Source organism: Canis aureus, chromosome 20, assembly GCF_053574225.1.
Source record: "Canis aureus isolate CA01 chromosome 20, VMU_Caureus_v.1.0, whole genome shotgun sequence".
NCBI lineage: Eukaryota > Metazoa > Chordata > Mammalia > Carnivora > Canidae > Canis > Canis aureus.
The window spans coordinates 45,362,228-45,381,274 of NC_135630.1; the positions used below are offsets into that span (position 1 = coordinate 45,362,228).

Below are 19,047 nucleotides of genomic sequence, written 5' to 3' on the forward strand. Positions count from 1 at the left end.
AAAATATAGATTGTCCATTTTTCCAAGTCTTCTTTGATTATCATGGAAATAAAATTGATTAAAATGAGAAAAACAAAGAGAACTAGCCACATTACCAACTATCATTACCTTACAGCTACAGCATGCACAAGTACTACACTATCTCTATATCCTGCCTCTTGCAAACTTAACAAAACAATGCATTTCTACAGGAACTCTGAGCCAGACAGCAAGACTTTGGGGGTGGTGAGAGGTGATTTAACTTTTTTTTTTTTAACCCCTTTGATGTCAAAGTTAAAAGCTGAAACACGGTATGACATTTCTTTTACCTCCTTTAGGAGGGAATCATTTGCAAAACGACACCCTTATTTTATGTGCTTTTATTTTTCAGTTAGAAAACTTGTTGCTTAATATGCAAATCTCAAACTGGGGGAGGGAGAGAGGACACGAAGCTCAACACACACAACAAAATAAAGTTGCTTTGCTATGTTGAGGCTGCCAGGCTTTTTGTTACTCTACTTGAAAGTAAATGTGACTTGTCTGTAGAGAGTGCTGCTTCAGCAGTTCCAAATGAATTTCAAGCCTGTGTTCCATATTTTCTCTTTTGTAAGTTTAATGTATTCAGCAATACTGAACTGACAATTTAAATAACTACATTTTTAAACAAACGAAGCACTGATGTTAATGTATGAAAATGGTCCAAACCCCTGGGAGTCTTGGTTCCCACCATTGTTTATTCTGACAACAGGATATAATTGCTTACTTACTTGGCAGCAAATTTAACCATCTGCTTGCTTGCATGGTCTCCCACTGCCACGAGCGCCTGGACATTAAACTGTTGTTGACGTAGGACTAAGAAACACTGCTTCCCTGAAGAAGACAAAAGAACACAAGTGTATTCAGGACATGCTACTTCATGTTTTACAAAGAAGAAAAATGTTATTCTACTTTAAAATTGAGCCAAAATTTACTATACTTATCAGGCACGTACACATGTGTATCCAGCTTCCGCAGCCCAAATACTCATACTGTTGACAAGCTTTAAAGAAACCTAAGTTCCCACTACGAGTAACAAAAAGGCCTTTAACATGTGAACATAGGAAAATCAAAAAAATATTATAATTATTTTGTCATTGCACTGATTAAACAAATTTCAAGTAACTTCAGATCTCTTTCAACATTCATTCAATAACAAGTATATTCTCCAGGCAAAGGCACTGTGCTAACTACTCCAGGATCTTCAATGATGTAACCACAGAAGTGCTAATAAAGTGCTAAGTATAGAGGGCACAAGGATTCTGTGCTGGTGGTCCATTTTACTTCCTACCAAAATACATTTTATTTTATTTTTGTTTTTGTTTTTTTTTCCAAAATACATTTTAAAGAGCACTGAGAATGACAGGCTAGTTTCTTCCATGTTCTATTTTCCTCTATCATCTTCCTCATCCTTCATCCTTTTTAAGAGTTACATTTTCCTCTTTACTCCAAAGAGCTTATTTTGTCTATAAAAGTCATTCCCTTTATCCTCTATAACTGGTTTTATTTTTATATATTCTGGGCCTCATGAGCACCCCAACCCCTCTCCTTTCATAAGGAACTGTCATTCCCTATTCCTAACATTTTGAAAAATATTATTCATAATAGATTCAGCGACTATTTATCCTTGTGACATCCCTTTCCTATAAAGCAGATTCTTTTTAAGTCTCTGATCAAGTTTTGGGAAATTATTTCCTCATAAAACAAGTTAAATCTTTTCAAGACCACTTTTCTCATCAGATTGTTTTATAAAACTTCAAAAGAAGATTTCAGTTTTAAAATCCTTGCAAAAAAAAAAGACAAAAATGCAAGCAGATTTATAGTCCTTGCTTTCAACATATAGTATTTTGAAATGCAAATCAGACCACAATCGTGAGTCAAAGAAAAAAAAAAGACAGGTTGCAAACAAAGTGCCAAGACAGACATAATCTATGGACTTCAGAATAATACATCACTAACATATTTTTAACCACTAAATATGCACTTATTTTCCCTTTCCTTTGGAGTATGATCCAGTCACAAAGTAAAATATTAAAAAAAGAAAGTTATACATACTAAACACATTCAAGGGGATTTTAAGATACTGAATGGATAAAGATTGTTACCATGGAGAAATCTGCAGATGGATCAAAATGACATTATCCTGAGAATGATTGAAACCACAGAATGTTTGCGAAACCTTCAACAGAATGTTTTTGTAAAATAGAATGGAATGTGATTTAGTATGTGTTTTAGCTGCTCTATTAGTGCAGATAGGCAGCACAGACATAGCTGTGCTACAAAGCCATGCTTTGATGAACTCCAATACTACACAAAAGACCTTGCGAGAGAATAGAGCCCTACAGGACTCACAAAAAGGGTTAGTGCACGAAATGTCTCTGGGTCAGCACACTAAGGGGTAATTTAGTGTAAGGATTGGTAAAGAGTAAAAAGCCTTGAAATCCAAAGACCTAGGACCATACCCTATCACTTCCTATGAAGGAGCCTGAGGGAAATTAAACTACTTGATGCTACAGTTCTTCATCGGTAAAATGAGAAAATGGTGTTGTTACTCTTGGGGTTTTCTCCTACAATCTTGAGGATTACACAGGTTATATGTTGTGACACACCCAATTAATGTTAAGTATGAATGAATGTTATTAGTTAATGTTAATTATTATTAATACTGCCACTGGCGGCTTGAGGATTGATTACTATTCCTATTTCACATTGGATTGCTATGTGCAACAACCATGCCAAGTGCTGGGAACACAAAATAAATATTTGATAGACAATCATGATAGACTATTATGTGAAGAAAGTGATAAAATCAGGTAAAGTATAATCCCAATTTTGTTTAAGTACATTAAAATTGATTGTATAGTAAAAAAACACCAAAATGTGGCTGCTAACAGATGTGAAATTATAAGAAATTATGCTGTTCTTCCGAATTTTTTTTCTAAACGTTCTACAATAGGCATTTAGTACTTTTCTAATCAGAAAAAAAAAAAGCTTTTTAAGAGAAAAATACAATTGGGGAGGTACCAATAGAAGGTAAGGGTTTGAAGGAAATCTTGGCAATCTTGAAGATTTAGGTACATAGAACCTGAGGAGTTCTATGAAGCTAAGTATAGATGCAAATGCACTCCCTAAAGTTTGATGACTACTAGAGAAACAAATCAAGAAATCAATGGCAAAGGGTAGAAGGAAGAATGTTCATTTTTCTCTTTTAATGTTCAATGTGTTTACTGTATGCAATTCTAATTATTAAACCTTTTATTTTTTTAAGAAAGGAAACAGAAGGGAGGGAGTGAAGTAGTAAAACTAGCACCATGAGATATTATATAAACCTACAATAAAACCAACACAAAAACAACCAGATCAATGGAACAGAAGAACAGACTCAAAATAACCCTATTAGAGAAAAGAAATTCTAATTCTAGATGGAATTCAGGAAATTAAAAAAAAGAAACCCAATAGATAAAAAACATTAAAAAATAAAGCTGAATATTAAACTGTACAAGAGGAAGGGAGACCTTTCCAAGCTTAAAAGTTACAGAATATCAATACACAAAAAACTGAAACACTGGGAAAAATTATTTGCTGAACGACTTATAATCAATATGAGTTAACATCTTTAATACATAGAGACCATAAAGACTTATAAGGACACTAAGATTCCAATAGGTAAATGGGCAATAAGCTAGAACAAATCATTTGAAAGGAAAAGAAAAAACCCTAGTAAATATAAGGAAAAAAATGAAGGTACTGCAAGTTGAAGCAAACAATGAGGACACATAACTTACCTCTTAAATTTGCAGATTTAAAAATATGGAATGTTATCTAATGCTTGAGAGAATTAAGTGAAAATCATTCCTTCATAAGCTGATGGCAAGGTAAACTTGCATATGCTCTCAGAGAACCATTTGGCAGTGGGCATTAAAAGGCTTAAAATCATTCTCTTTGCTTCAAGAAATGTATTTCTTAGAATGTATTAAGAAAACGGAGTATGGAAAGAGCCACAGTGACAAAGATGTTCATAGCAGTATTATTTCTCTAAAAGCACTGAAGCTCTAATATCACTCACTTCACACTTAGGCAGTCTTTACTAGTGGAATGATCTACATGTGACTTTAACGCTATGGTTCCCAGGTTTTCGATATTCAAATACTAGAACCTTAATGGTCCACTCAAAAAGATTTTTAAAAGACTCAAAAAAGCCCAGTACTGGTTTCCAGATAAGTAGGCCGGTCTGCTCTGACTACTTTTATCAAGTACTTTAGAGGTCAAATTCTTGGCTCTTAGTAAACTTCCTCGGTTCTGGTTGGGGATACATTGTGCTGCATGATCTGCTATGTTCCATGTTTTGCAAGGCACTATCTCATAGACACTGGTGATTGATAACAGGGAGCAGCATATGAATTGCCATTCCTTTTATGTAAATTTAAAAAACAAATATACCCATGTTTGTAAATACATTGTTTTTTCCTGGAAGGATATACAAGAAACAACAGTGGTTATTTTTGGGAGAAGAGATTGTGAAGAGATGGAGAAGATAGAATAGATAGACTTCAATTTTTCCTTTTCTTTTTGCACTTTTGGAGTTTTAATTTTTATTATGTCCATATATTGCTTTTTATTTTAAGAAGCAAATACATAATTTCTCACTTTAGCAAAAAGTCCTCACTGCGTAAGTTAGTACTAGAACTTTCTAAGATTAATCAACTGCTAAATAGGACGCATCTTTCATCTTGGAACCTGCCAACCAGGAGACAGTTTAGTATATGTGCAGAAGCGAGCACTACCAGGAGACAGTTTAGAGAAAGGAGAATAAAGTTGATGTTGAAAATAGCTGAATGAATTAGCTACTTTTAGATATTTTAAATTTAGCTCCTTAACAGGAATTTGTGTTGTATTTTGGTTCTCCAGTTTTTAGAAGAGGCAGTTACATACGAGTCATGTTTAAGAAAAAGGTAGTCTGATGCCTTTTCTAAAGTATTCGGTGCATTCTTTATTTCTAAGCTGAAGAACAAACATGGTCACAGTCAGGACAAAAAGGCTTCCCCTCATCTCTCTTAATGGTGATAGCTCAGTAACAAAGTGGGCTTTTGTGGAAGAACATTATCCAAGATGTGAGGCACTCTTACGCTTTCATCTTTTCCTACTGTCTTTTAGTTTGCCAAGCTCCTGAATATTATTTAGATAATGTACCTTCGCTTCCTCATACTAAAACATTAACATTTTCCTTCATCATTTATTTTGATTCATTACCCAATAAAACAGCAAAGACCTAAATGTTTTAAAGTACTTTCCATTTATTTCCCAACACATTCATGAGGTTCTAAGCTATCTGACAACCAAAATAAACTATTTTGGAAATATGAGATTTTAGACAGAATAGTATTGAAGCAGAATTAATTTGTGCCATTGACTTCAATATGGTATATATAAAATTTGAAAGCAGCCACAGATATTTGAATGAATCTTTCAATATTCAGGCTTAAACTCAAAAGATTTCACAATCGAAAGAAATGAACTTTATCATTAAGAGTTAGAAATTTCTCCTTGCTCCAGTATAAACCACCTGATTTTAGGGATAGGATACATAAACATAGTAAGAAATCTGATTTAATTTTCAAAAATGTATGAAACACTATCCTTAAGAATATTTGTTATAGGGCAGCCCCGGTGGCTCGGCGGTTTAGTTGCCTGCCTTCCGCCCAGGGTGTGATCCTGAAGACCTGGGATCGAGTCCCATATCAGGCTCTCTGAATGGAGCCTGTTTCTCCCTTTGCATGTGCCTCTGCCTCTCTCTCTCTGTGTCTCTCATGAATAAATAAATAAAATCTTAAAAAACAAACCACAAAACAGTATTTGTTATAAAAAGTTGCATTTTTTTCTTCATATAACAGTATTCTAGTTGCCAAACATTTGACACTATGATTTTGACACTTCCATTTCCTTATTCGTGGTTTTCTAGAGCTTTGCTCTACTTGAAACTGCCAGCATGGGTTATTTCCACAGGTCCAGTTTTAATGTGTTACTAATTTTGGAGATAAAGCCCCTGAATGCTTCCAAGTAAGTCATATTTATTGGCACTTTTTCCTGTGTAAGAAGGGAGTAGTAGCAATCAGGATTCTGCAAAATCAAACCATAAGATTTTATTTATTTAGATAATCTACTTTAGCGGAAATAAAAAACAATGATCATATTGGAAATAAAAAACAATGATCAATATAGGGAAAGTGGTAATGTCACATATTTCTGGAAGTATAACTGAACATAGCTTTTTAAAGGGTAATCTGGTATAAGAAATTTTAAATATGCATATGTATACCCTTCAATCTAACAATTTCACTTCTAGATATCTACCTTGAAGAAATACTGTCATGTGTAGGTCTAGAACTAATATCACAGATAGGTCTCCAAGAAACAGTTAATTGAAAGTAAAAAAAAGTTGAATAACATGTAAAATATATCATCTATGTAAAATAAGACAAGTTCAAAATCACACACACAAAACAAATGAAAACCTGTATATATGAATGTGTGCATATGTGCATTAGAAAGATTTTTAGAAAGACACTGAACAAATTATTGAGAATTAACAGAGAATGAGGCAGAGGATAGAGTGTAGAGAAGAATAAAGGGGGTATCACTTCTATATTCTCTGAAAAATTCATATAAAGATATTAATGTATTACTTGGGTAACTTACAGCTTAAACACAGATACACACAAATATACAAACTTACAAACAAAATAATAGTATTTTCCAATAAAAAATTATGAAAACCAGATTAATGTAGAATTTCAAGGAATAGGGCAGCCCTTAGTGGCTTAGCAGCTTAGCGCCGCCTTCAGCCCAGGACATGATCCTGGAGACCCAGGATCGAGTCCCTAGTCAGGCTCCCTGCATGGAGCCTGCTTCTCCCTCTGCCTGTCTCTCTCTCTCTGTCTCTAATAAATAAATAAAATCTTAAAAAAAAAAAAAAAAAAAAAGAATTCCAAGGAATAAATACTGAACTTAACCTAGTACTATACTAAAAAGAATACTACCCACACCTTTGCCAAATTCAGTTTATTCCAAGAATCCAAAAAGTGGTTCAACATTAAGAAATCCAACTATTGTAAATCATTACAATTACAGAGTTGATTCTTGTTATTTGTGGTAGTTATATTTTATAAAGTCACCAGGAACAAAGAATTTACAGACATTGAACCAGATCCTAGGGGAAATACAAGGTTAGGTTCCTGTGAGCCTCTGGTCACAATATTTTCATCAGTCCATCAATACATAACCTTATTATGTATGTGTTTCTGTTTGAAGGCACACTATATTGCTGATTCATTAACACTGAACTATGGCCAACAGCACTGCAACTCACACTTGAATGAAGCTTATCTAACACATGTATTTTCTCTGCAAGGCATGCGCCCTCTTGCACTTAGAAACACTAGAAAAAATTTTAGCACTATGGTTGGTGACCATTGTAAACCACCTTATCACCAACAAAGCACAAAACTGTGTGAAGAATGTGGCATTAGACTGTGAAAGGAACACTTGTTAAATGAGAGCTGATAGAAGAAGGCAGAGCTTCACTGTTTGACCTCAGCTGGGAATATGTGCATTGGGTGATTTGTTTTTGGCCTCTCTGCACATGCACATGTCTGGCATTTCTGTGAATGACAGTGAAAGTGCTACGAGTACTGATTTTGGGGTTACCACTATATTTTACCAAGCAGGAAAATTTGCAAATACACAGTCCACAAATAAAGAGGATCAACTGCATTTTAATTTTTTATTATATGGAAAATTTCAAACAAACACAAAAGAAGAGAGAATAGTATATGAGCTTCTATATAAATACACTCAACACAATTATATTTTGAGGGAAAAAAAACTGATGGAGAAAGGTCTAGTAAAACTTAACATCTATTCCTGGTAACAGAAAATCTGGACTAGAAGAAAACTTCTTTTAATCTAGTCTTTGAACTGTGGCATTTTCTAATGACACTTTATGCAGAATACCCAAAATCATGAAATAACTCATCAGGAGTTTAAATCTCTGCAGTTTGAAAAATTCTTCATTGAGGGAATCCAAGTAGTACTGGAGAATCCACTAATCATTGCAAAGAGAAACAAGAAATGAGATAAACATTTGAAAGAAAAGGACAAAAAGATCATTATTTCTAAATGATACCAATGTCTACCTACAATCCCCATGGATATCAACTCATGGCCATTCCTGTTTCAGCTCTATCCCAATCCTCATATCCCTTGATTCCTGTACTACTGTGAAGCAAATTTCAGCCACATTATTTCATCCATACATAATTCAGTATGGATCCTAAGATAAGATCTTTTTAAAAATAACATTACCACAGTACTATTACCTCAACTTAAAAAAAAAGAACATTTGTTAACATCAAACATCCAGCCAATGTTCAAATTTCCAAGAGTCTCAAGTGTCCTTCCTTCCTTCATTTATTTAACTTCGAATCCAAATAAGTAACTGGCTGAGGGATAAAATTCTTAATTCTAATATTCCCTTTTCAATTTATTTATTGGAGAGATCAGGTCATTTTTTGCCCAGTAGTTTCCTATAGTCTAGATTTTGCTGACTGCATCCTCATTGTTACTTTCTCCCATTTACCATTCTGTTTCCATACAGAAATGGTATTTTCTCTTTATTTATCAGTTTTCAAAATAATGAGCCTGTTTCATTGGTTACCAACCAGGTTTTGTTTGCCTGTCTTAGAAATGTTATAAATTTATGAATTTAAAAATATCTGATGTGTTTCAATTCACTGCAATTATCAAACTGTTCCATTTGGGGGATGGGTGCAAAGGGAAATATTCTTGGTTCAGGCCCACATGTAGCATACATTCTATCTTTTAATTTGCTAAATAACTATGTTTAGGGAACACACAAAGGCTCCCAGTTTAATGGGAAAAAGACAACTAAATGAAGGATTACAATACAATGTGATTATCTTTTGGTAGAATAAACAGCCCAAACTTTCAGAAAGGGAAATCATCATTTTATAAAAAATTAAAATTCCACCAGTATTCTTCTCAAAGTCCAACAGCATTCAGCTATTTGGGTGGAGTATACTGGAAGAACAGACAAACTTCTAGTAGTAGTGATCTTGAGAGTGAGATATATGTATAAAATGTTAGAATTTTAAAAGTGATGGGCCTACATTAACTCTCTAATAAAACATCCTAAAGTAAGAAATAATGTAACATAGAATATATTAGATATCACAGAAGTAACCAGCTAACTAGCTTTGCTGGGGATACTAAGTGCCTTAGAAAACTACCACATTCTGTTCATATTCTACATACCAATTACCATGAGAACTTGGGTGAGTGGCTTTACCATTTGAAGTCTTAGTATTCTGATTACAAAGTAGAATAACAAAGCCTGTTCTGCTTACTTCACAAATTTGTAGGGATGATCAAATGTTTCAAAAAAGTGTGTGAAAAGTATAAAATTATAAACTAATGTTAAGTGTCATTAATATGTTTAGACAATTCTGAACACTAGGCTAGGACAATTTTCTAGAAGGAACAGGTCTGTCTAAACTACCCCAACCTTTCTTTGTTGTTAATGCTAAAGTCTTAGTACTGTCTGACATAGTTTTCTACAGTAACAAAAATATTCTGTATTTTTGCTGTACTTGGGAGCCACTAGCCATTGCAGCTATTAAGCACTCAACATACAGCTAGTGACATCTGAACTACTGAATTAAATTGAAATAGTTATTTTATTTTTTAAAGATTTTATTTATTTATTCATGAGAGACACAGAGAAAGAGGCAGGGACACAGGCAGAGGGAGAAGCAGGCTCCATGCCAGGAGCCCGATGTGGGACTTGATCCTGGGTCTCCAGGATCACGACCTGCGCTGAAGGCAGTGCTAAACCGCTGAACCACCCAGGTTGTCCAAATTTAAATAGTTAAATGTAGCCAGTGGCCACTGTATCAGACAACTTAATCTTAGCCTTATTTCTCTATCACCTATCTGGCTATCTAAATATGACAAATATAAGAATATCAAATATGAAAAGCTTTTCAAATATACTCTTCACTTAAAAGAATTAAACTTTTGGGGTCCCTGGGTGGCTTGGGGTTGTGAGATAGAGCCCTGTGTTGGGCTCCACCCTGGGTGTGGAGCTTGCTTGGGATTCTCTCTCTTCTTCTTCCCCAACTCAAATAAATAAATAAATAAACAAACAAACAAACAAATAAATAAATTGAACTTTTGAGAGATGCTAGAAAAGTACCTTACTTAAAATGTTAGATTTAATCTGAGTCTTTAAGGTTAAATTATTTTTAAGGATGCCTTTTCTTTTTCTAAGTAGGCTCTACACCCAGGATGAAGTCCAACCTGGGATTTGAACTCACGACCTTGAGATCATTACTTGAGCTGAGTCAAGAGTCAGCTTAAATGACTGAGTCATTCAGGCATCCCAAGGATATCTTGCAAGAATCTAAAAGTAATTAACCATGCTTAATTAACTAATGCTTCACAGTAATTCGAGAAAGAAAACAGATGTTTTTGCTTTGTTTTTAAAGATTTATTTTGATTTGTGAGGAATCTGCAAAACAAAAAAGTCAGAGTCCTTATCAAAAGGGCTGTAATCATTAAATCAATCTTACCTTTAGCTCTACTTGTATGAACCCTTGCACGCACCCAAACAACTTCATCAGCTTTGTGCACTGTCAAGTCACTAACTCGAACCAAAACTCGATCTGCAGTAAATAAGTGAAACAATTTTCTAATTCAGAATGTACAAAGTCATAATCATTTTGGTTTAACAGCTAGCATAAGTACTTGTTATTATCTCAAGTAATCTTCAATCTCTGACATATTCTTTCCTATCATTCTCCATATACAATTTGCTTTAAGGTTTATGAATTATACTAAGTATATCTCTAAAATCTATCCAATTCTCTTTCATCTTCATTGCTACCATCTCAAACCAAAGTACCATTTATTTTGCCTAAACTGCAGCAACAGCCTTAAAACTGGCATTCCCCTGATCCCCTAATTCACTCTACATCGAAGTCAAAGAGATAGTTCCCAAATGCAAATCTCTTGAACACTTCAATAACTTATAGGGCCAAATACAGCCTGTCTTCACCTGCCTTTGCCTAAGTGGACATGGTATTTCCCCTTGCCTGCCATAGTATGTAAGTCAACCACACGGGACGCTCTTCTGCAAGGCCTGGAGAGTCATGGTACCAGGACACAGAGAATGATCCAGAGGAGGCATGTTACTCAAAATGAGCTAATCAAATCCTTCTGTGGGACTTATTATAAACACATGGAAATGAAACTCTCTTTCCTGGGGTTCCTGAGCTGAGATGGTGTAGGCCTAGGCTGCAGCCACTACCTTTCCCAGTACCTGAGATGGTAGGATAAGAGGACAAGGCCAATAACCTAAAGGAAACAGAGCCAAAAGTAAAGACAGAAACTGCAGATGCTGCTTGAGCCTCTAGATTCAGTCATGCTGTATAATATCTCATACTTGGTTTCCTATTACAAAATACTATATCCAGAGTCCCCAAAACAGGAAAACTGTGGAAAAAACAACTATTATGTCAAGATAGTAATAGGGCAATCATGATCCAGAAATCATTTTATTGTTATAATTATACAGTAACTTCAAAGAAAAATTTTTAGTATTAATTAAAAACAGTAATAGATGACATCATAACATTAAAAGTAATAAAAGCTCTCTATCCTCAAGAGTTACATTGCCTAACTGTAACCAAATCTGTCAATAACACATGCAGCAAAACCTAGTTACATTATTAAAAATACTTTTGGGAGGATATTATAATACAATCAAATTATAAATTTATTTTACCTACTTTGCTAAATATATTTATGACTTGTCTCTTGAAGCAAAGACGCAGCTTAGAATTTGATTTACAGAAAGCCATAGATCTCATTGCCAGAAACAAAGAGAAAGAATGAGGAATTTTTAAGCCATGAGGTATCACAAGAAAATTTCTGCAAAACATTGCTAACAGATCTTATGAATTAAACCAACTTCCAAATCTGCTCTGTAAACTCAGGCAAAAGAAAGTGTGAAAGAGAAAAGACAGACAAAGCAGCATAAAATTTTAAAAGACAAATTTGAAAATGCCAAGATTAAAAAAGCAAACGACTTATTAACTAGTCAGTCAAAACCAAACCAAACCAGAGTAACGTAAATCTGAAAGAATAAGCTTGTAAATAAACAGCATGATTAATTTTAATAATAATTTTTTTCAAAAAGATTTTATTTATTTATTCATGAAGAGACAGAGAGGCAGAGGGAAAGCAAGTTCCCTGCGGGGAGCCCAATGCAGGACTTGATGATCCCAGTACCCCAGGATTATACCCTGAGCCAAAGGCAGATGCTCAACCACTGAGCCCCCAAGGCGACCCTATTTTAATAGTGCCTTTTTTTTTTTAAAGATTTTATTTATCCATGAGACACACACACACAGAGATAGAGAGAAAGAGGCAGAGACACAGGCAGAAGGAGAAGCAGGCTCCATGCAGGGAACCTGACGTGGGACTCGATCCTGGCACCCCAGGATCACGCCCTGGGCTGAAAGCAGCGCTCACCTCACCGGGGCTGCCCCTTAATAGTGCTTTTGAAAGCAAAAAGTATCATTCTTTTCTGTGGCATTCCAACTAATTAGCCTAGGGATTCTCAACCTTCACATCCATACATACTTGAGGTGCATGTCACACTCTCACCAGTATGACTGGCTGAGACAATGATCAGGGCCAGCAGGGTTTTAGTTTGAAAATCTATTGCCTCTTCCATATTTTTTGTGTGGTTTAAGATTTTATTTATTTATTATTTATAAATTTATAAATACATTTATTTATTTATAGAGAGCAAGTGGGAGCATGAGCCAAGGGAGAGGCAGATGGAAAAGGAAGCAGGGAGCCCGATGCAGGGCTTGATCCCAGTATCCTGGGTTCCTGACATGAGCTTGATGCTTAACCAACTGAGCCACATAGGTGCCTCCTCTTCCACACTTGTAAGTCACTAGTATTAGAACAAAGGAATTTGGAGAATTCGAAGCACACAGGAAGCAAACTTCGCATTCAACTATTAGGATTTTAGTAGAGATAAACCAAGGGCAGAATTTTTCTAATACTTTAATTAGGTGACATATATAGTTATTTTTCCCCTTTGTGAGAATAAAATTGTAAGTGGAAGACACTAGTCTGGCTTTGCCAGCCAAATGGGAATAATAAGGCAACAGTGACTGGGGCTCATGTTAAGAGATCAACACTCCAGTGCGCTTCTTTGTCATAGTTCAAGGAAGTCCAATTCAGGATACTGAAGCTGGAAAAAAGTCTCAAATCACCCCTTCTGCTTGTCCTGGCAGACGAATGTCCTCTTCCATACTATACAGTTTATATTCCATTTTATACTAAATTATTTCACTCCACCCTCTTTGCTTTTGGAAATAGTTTATTTTTAGCAAACCATTTTGGCCTTATATTGTACATTTTTCCAAGAAAGTTGCAAAATAAGTGATATTGTGGCAATGCAATAAATCAAATTCGAAAAGTACAATAAAACTGACCTGGAGGTTTATTTTCAAAGCATAAAATTCACAGGTAGGCTTGGAAGGGAGGGAGGGAGATGTATTTAGTACTTCCAATGAGCCAGAACTTAAAGGTCTGCAATTGTACCAAAGATTGAAGGATCTGGGGTGTCTACCAAAGGAAAAGTGTTAAATAGCCGAGAGTAAGATAAATCTGCTGAAACTCCATACATACAAACATATAAAAATACAAACAAAAGGAAGAAATAATTAGAAATAGAAAACGTACAGATCTGAGAGAAACAGCATGTGACAAGTAAATTTTAAGGAAATATAACAGAGTCAAGGGGGAAAAGGAAAGGAGATGGCTTCATACAACACACAAGAAGGTTGCTTATAACGAAAGCAGTTAATATTAACCATTCTTGTCTCCTAGGCTAGAGATAAATCTTAAATCTTTTACCTCATCTTTTTAAATATGATTTACCATTTAAAGTAAACTCTAACATATTCTTCTTCTCTTTCAAGATTGGTAGCCCTAGACTGACCATGATTATGCAGAGTTACGGCACCTGCCTGGGTTAATCACTTAACCTTTCAGAGTTATGCCTTCAGAGATATGCCAAACTTACTTAACTTCATGAAGGGTTTCCTGGAATTACAAAGGAAAAAAAAAAAGGCTGTATTATCATATAGCTACTAACCTGGTTTGTCTTGTGACTGTATCATTGAAGATACTCCGTATCTTTCTTTAGCATAATCCTACAAGAAAATGGTCTTGGATTACAACTTTTTAAACACGAATAACGCAGTATACACATACCTACAAACAACAATATAAAAATGAATTCATTTTAACTTTCCGGAATTTAGAGAGCCAGCAGTTGTAAAGTGTGGAAATCTGCCGGATCATTTACCTATATACAGAAAAAGTTTCTGGTTAATTTGTTTTGAGGATCATCATTCCTGGATGGATAGACCATACACAACAGCACTCAAAGATAAAATTTTCACACATACAATACATCTTAAGTACCTTCTGCAAAAAAAGGACACTAAATGACTTCAAAGCAGGGATATAAATTTCCTTTATGAAGGGAGTAGGATGAAATACCACAGTTTTATTAACTTCCTATTACAGGAAGAGATGTTCAAAGAGAACCAACATTTCTGGGTAAGCTCTCTGAGCACCAGATGTCCTCAGTATTTAGATATCGGAGATGTTGGATATAAGCTACTACAAACTTTGTAAAAAAGGCAAAAAAATATTCACCAGCTTCCTGTTTCTAAAACTACCTTCAGTATACAGGGTTGCAGGCAGTTGGAAAGGCACACTAATTTCTTGTTACATTTTAAAGTCAGGGAACAGGAAACAGGAGATCTCTACGGTGCAGACGATTAACAACAAACTCTACTGACAGAATAGGTAAGTGGCCTTTTTATTTTAATCCCGCTTTACTTCTAAAGTGGTATCTTAAGATTCTTCTAGCTATAAAACGACACAGTCCCACCATTACGTCGACCTTCTATCTAGACCTATGCTATCTGCAAGGGAGCACAATTTAATTAATCAATCAGATCAAGAGCGACCGAAAATTATTTCCTTCGATTTTACAAGGTAACGTAAGACATACACGAAGCAGTTAGTTTCGGTCGCTCCGTAGCTATTTGCGTGGCATCCTCTCCTTTAGATCTGGCAGATAGTGGAGTTTGTGTTCACACGGAAATAAACGAGACGTGTTAAGGTGCATACTGAACTTTTTTTTTTTTTTTCAAATAAAAAACACATCGGGGATCCCTGGGTGGCGCAGCGGTTTGGCGCCTGCCTTTGGCCCAGGGCGCGATCCTGGAGACCCGGGATCGAATCCCATGTCGGGCTCCCGGTGCATGGATCCTGCTTCTCCCTCTGCCTGTGTCTCTGCCTCTCTCTCTCTTTCTCTCTCTGTGACTATCATAAATAAATAAAAATTAAAAAAAAAAAAAAAAAAAAAGAAAGACCAAGATAACCCAGCCTTCGTGGGGAGAGAGACGATCACACGATGCAGCACGAGGCCAGCATAAATCGATCACAACGTGTGGAATACAGGGTCACTTATCAGTACTGTTCACATTTCAGCAGCTTTTCATTCCGCCCAATATTATTACGATGACCTATTCCTTACGCAGCTTATCACAAATCTGTAATTTCTCAAGGAGGGGGGGGGGTCGGTTAAGAGCCGGGTAGGGATGAAGGCCTGGGCTATCCTGCAGGACACACGTAGTGGCAGGGCGGCTTCAAACGTTCATTCCCGAAGAGCACCGAAGGCGCCCGAAGGGGTGGTTATCACGAATGACCCACAGGATTCTGCCATCACTTCATCTCTGATGCTTGCTCTGCAAACTTGCCCCCCTGAGCTCCCGGGGATCGCGAGCAGGGAGACCGTGAACGTGGCGAGCGGGCTCTAAGGCTGTCACGTGGTGCATGGTCCTCAAACCGGTGGGCAGACCCGTTTTTTTTTTTTTTTTTTTTTTACCAAGTCTCGTCATTACTTGCAAAAAACATGAGGAACACGAGAGCCGCTTTAAAAAAATAATTAGAAAAGAAAAAATAAAACCGAAGGCGAGCGACCAGGGGCGAGGCGAGGCGCAAGGGCGGAGGACACGGAGGCCGTGCCTCACCCGGGGAGGCGCCAACGTGAGGCGGGCGCTCCTACTTCCGGGGCCGCGGGCGCCGCACGGACACCCGCCCCGGGGCGCGCCAGGCCTCCCGAGCGCCCCTGTGAGAACCGCGGACCCGAGCGGCTCGCGAGGGCCCCGGACGCCCAGGGAGGCCGCCGGGCACCCCAGCCCCAGGCCCCAGGCCCCGCGGCCCGCAAGCCGGAGGCCGTGTCGCCGCAGGCCGCGCCCCTGCTCGCCCGCCTCCCCCCACCCCTCCTCCCGCCCTCCCTCAGCGCGTTGCGGCCCAGGGGTCCCTTCTCCCAGGCCCGGGGAAGGAGGACACCCACTTCCGCCGCGTCCATGATCTCCCGCGGCTTCTCCTGACTCTTGCGGCTGGCGCTGGCGCTGGGCATCGGGACGACAGGACGGGACGGCGGTCACCACCCTCCCTCGCGGGCTTCCGTAGAGCAGGCACCAGGGCTTCTCCCGGTCACTCAGTCCCCGCCCTCCGGGGCCTGCAGCCGGCACGCGCGCTCCGACGCTCGGTGGAGGGGCGGCTCCGGAAAGATCGCGAGAACTGAGACGCCGGCGGGGCGGCGTCGGCCCCGCCCCTTCGGGTGCTCACCTGGAGTTGGAGGGCGTCCCTGGAAGTTCGCTGTAGTCTCGCGGGACTGGCCCCGAGCGGCTGGATCCCGGGGAGGCAGGGTGCGAGCCTCCCAGCTGCAGCTTCTGCTCGGTTCCCTCCGCCTTATTTAAGCCTCCAGGCTCTGACTGCGGACCGTTCCCTGGGACACCAGGCCGAGCTCAGGTGTCGGCTCTCCCGCCTGCGGTTACGCAAGCCGCCCTCGGTACCGGGGCCCGCAGTGCTGGGTTAAAAGCAGCGGGCGTGCTCAGGTGGGACCGGGCTCCGCTCCCCAAGCCCTAAGTGAGGTGTGAACCTAAGGATAGGAGCCCCCTGGACCCGTAGCATTATTTCACGGTGTGCCTGGTGTTGGTTGTTCAAGGGACAAGCCTTCTGGCTTAAAAAAAAAAAAAAAAAATTGTGATCCTTGAGCCTTTTATCGCAATTGAAAGTAGTTTGGGGGTTAGATGACTTTCTCACCTGCTACACTTCTTTGCACTCTGTCAAGTTGTAACCATCTTAGTGACGTCTCACGCTGGCACAGAGTGGCACAGGTAACACTCATTGAAGGAGTGCAGAGAGGGGAACCCGGGCTGGCCCAGCGGTTTAGCGCCTGCCTTCCGCCCAGGGCGGCCCGGGGTCGAGTCCCACGTCGAGGCCCACGTCGAGGCCCACGTCGGGCTCCCTGCATGCAGCCTGCTTCTCTCTCTCTCTCTCTCTCTCTCTCTGTCTCATAAATAGATAAAATCTTAGAAAAAAAAGTGCAGAGAGACCCCGGTGCAAATAGAAGAGCTCCGGAGGCCAACCCCTTTAGGTTCTGGGATACAGACAGAACACAGTCATCCCTGCCCTTGCGGAGTTGTTGTTGCCCTTCTTGCTTCTATGAAGCAGAGAAATTCTGTGAAAGTTTCTTTGAGGGCATTCACCTCGTGTTCCCTGAGGAAGTGATGCTTCAACTAGAATCTAAAGTAGGCAGAGGGATCCGCTAGGTCAAGAGGGACTGAAAAAATAGCATATTCAAGATGAGGGGATGGATAGAGAGAAAGATCAGGTTATGGGCATGGGATGCTTTTGAGATATCCAAGGGGAGATGCCCAGGTAATCACTCGCCTTGTGGGGTCGGGAGCATGGAAGAGAGGTCTGGGCTACCCGGAAGGATGGGTAAGACTGGAGAGATAGGTAGTAATTAAAGTCCTGGACTCGGAAAGGGAATATTACTACAAGAGAGTATTAGCACTGGTTGTCACTGCATAAACCTCAAGTAAGATGATGACTGAAAAATACCAGTTGGATTTAGCAACATCGAGGCCGTTGGTATGCATAATAAACACTGTTTATGGTAAAGTGATGGGGTCAGAATTGGCTGAGAAGTGAGTGACGGTGAAGAAATGAAAGTACTGGGAAAGTGATGATAACAAACCTTTATATGGTGCTTACTATGTGCCAAGCGTGGTCAGTGTTTTCCATATACTAACTCACTCAATTCTTAAATTTTTTAAAATTCTAAGTATAGATGAAACAATATTAAGTGTACAACATAGGAATTCAACGTTTATATCCGTTATGAAATGCTCACCACATTAAGTGCAGTTACCGTCTATCACCATATAATTTTATTACAATAGTATTGATTATATTCCTTATGCTGTACTTTATATCCCCGTGACTTATTTTTTCATTTTTTAAAGATTTTGTTTAGTTATTTATTTATTTGAGAGAGAGCAAGAAATCAGAAGGAGAGGGAGAAGCAGACTCCCCACTGAGCAGAGAGCCCAATGCCAGGCTGGATCCCAGGACCCTGGCACACACTTAATTGAGCCACCCAGACACTCCCCGCCCCCTAGCCCCATGACTTATAACTGGAAGTTTGTACCTTTTAATTCTTTTTATCTGTTTTGCCCATCCTCTCACCCTCTCCCTTCTGGTAACCAGCAGTTTGTTCTCTGTATTTATGACTCTATATTTTGTTCTTTTCTTTTTTAGATTCTATATATAAGTAAAATCATACAATATTTGTGTTCCTTTGTCTGACTTTTTTCACTTAGCATAATGCCCTCTAGGTCCACCCTTGTTGCCCTAGATGGCAAAATTTCACTCGTTTTATGGCTAAGTAATATTCCATTGTGTATATACCACATTGTCTTTATCCACTCATCTGTCAATGGACATTTATATTGCTTCCATGTCTTGGCTATGGTAAATAAAGCTGCAATGAACATAGAG

The 19,047-nt window shown here is 38.5% G+C and overlaps 1 protein-coding gene and 1 long non-coding RNA gene across 8 annotated transcripts in view; one reads left to right on the forward strand and one right to left on the reverse strand.

Moving 5' to 3' along the window:
- Positions 1–16,751, reverse strand: part of DARS1 (aspartyl-tRNA synthetase 1) — a 60,749-nt gene extending 43,998 nt beyond the window's left edge. The window contains exons 1-4 of one of the 2 annotated variants that reach the window (XM_077861535.1): positions 16,550–16,751; positions 14,270–14,327; positions 10,662–10,754; positions 747–849 (exon numbers count right to left, since the gene is read on the reverse strand). In XM_077861535.1, coding sequence (XP_077717661.1) covers positions 747–849; positions 10,662–10,754; positions 14,270–14,327; positions 16,550–16,615 — 320 coding nt within the window. In that variant the 5' untranslated portion in view covers positions 16,616–16,751. The remainder of the gene's footprint in view (positions 1–746; positions 850–10,661; positions 10,755–14,269; positions 14,328–16,549) is intronic. The other variant, XM_077861534.1, reaches the window with a different exon arrangement.
- The window catches only part of LOC144291769 (uncharacterized), a 45,273-nt gene continuing 42,743 nt past the window's right edge, over positions 16,518–19,047 (forward strand). For 5 of the 6 annotated variants that reach the window (XR_013359232.1, XR_013359238.1, XR_013359237.1 and 2 more), the window contains exon 1: positions 16,518–17,096. This is a non-coding gene — a long non-coding RNA (uncharacterized LOC144291769). Of the gene's footprint in view, positions 17,133–19,047 lie in introns of all 6 variants that reach the window. The other variant, XR_013359233.1, reaches the window with a different exon arrangement.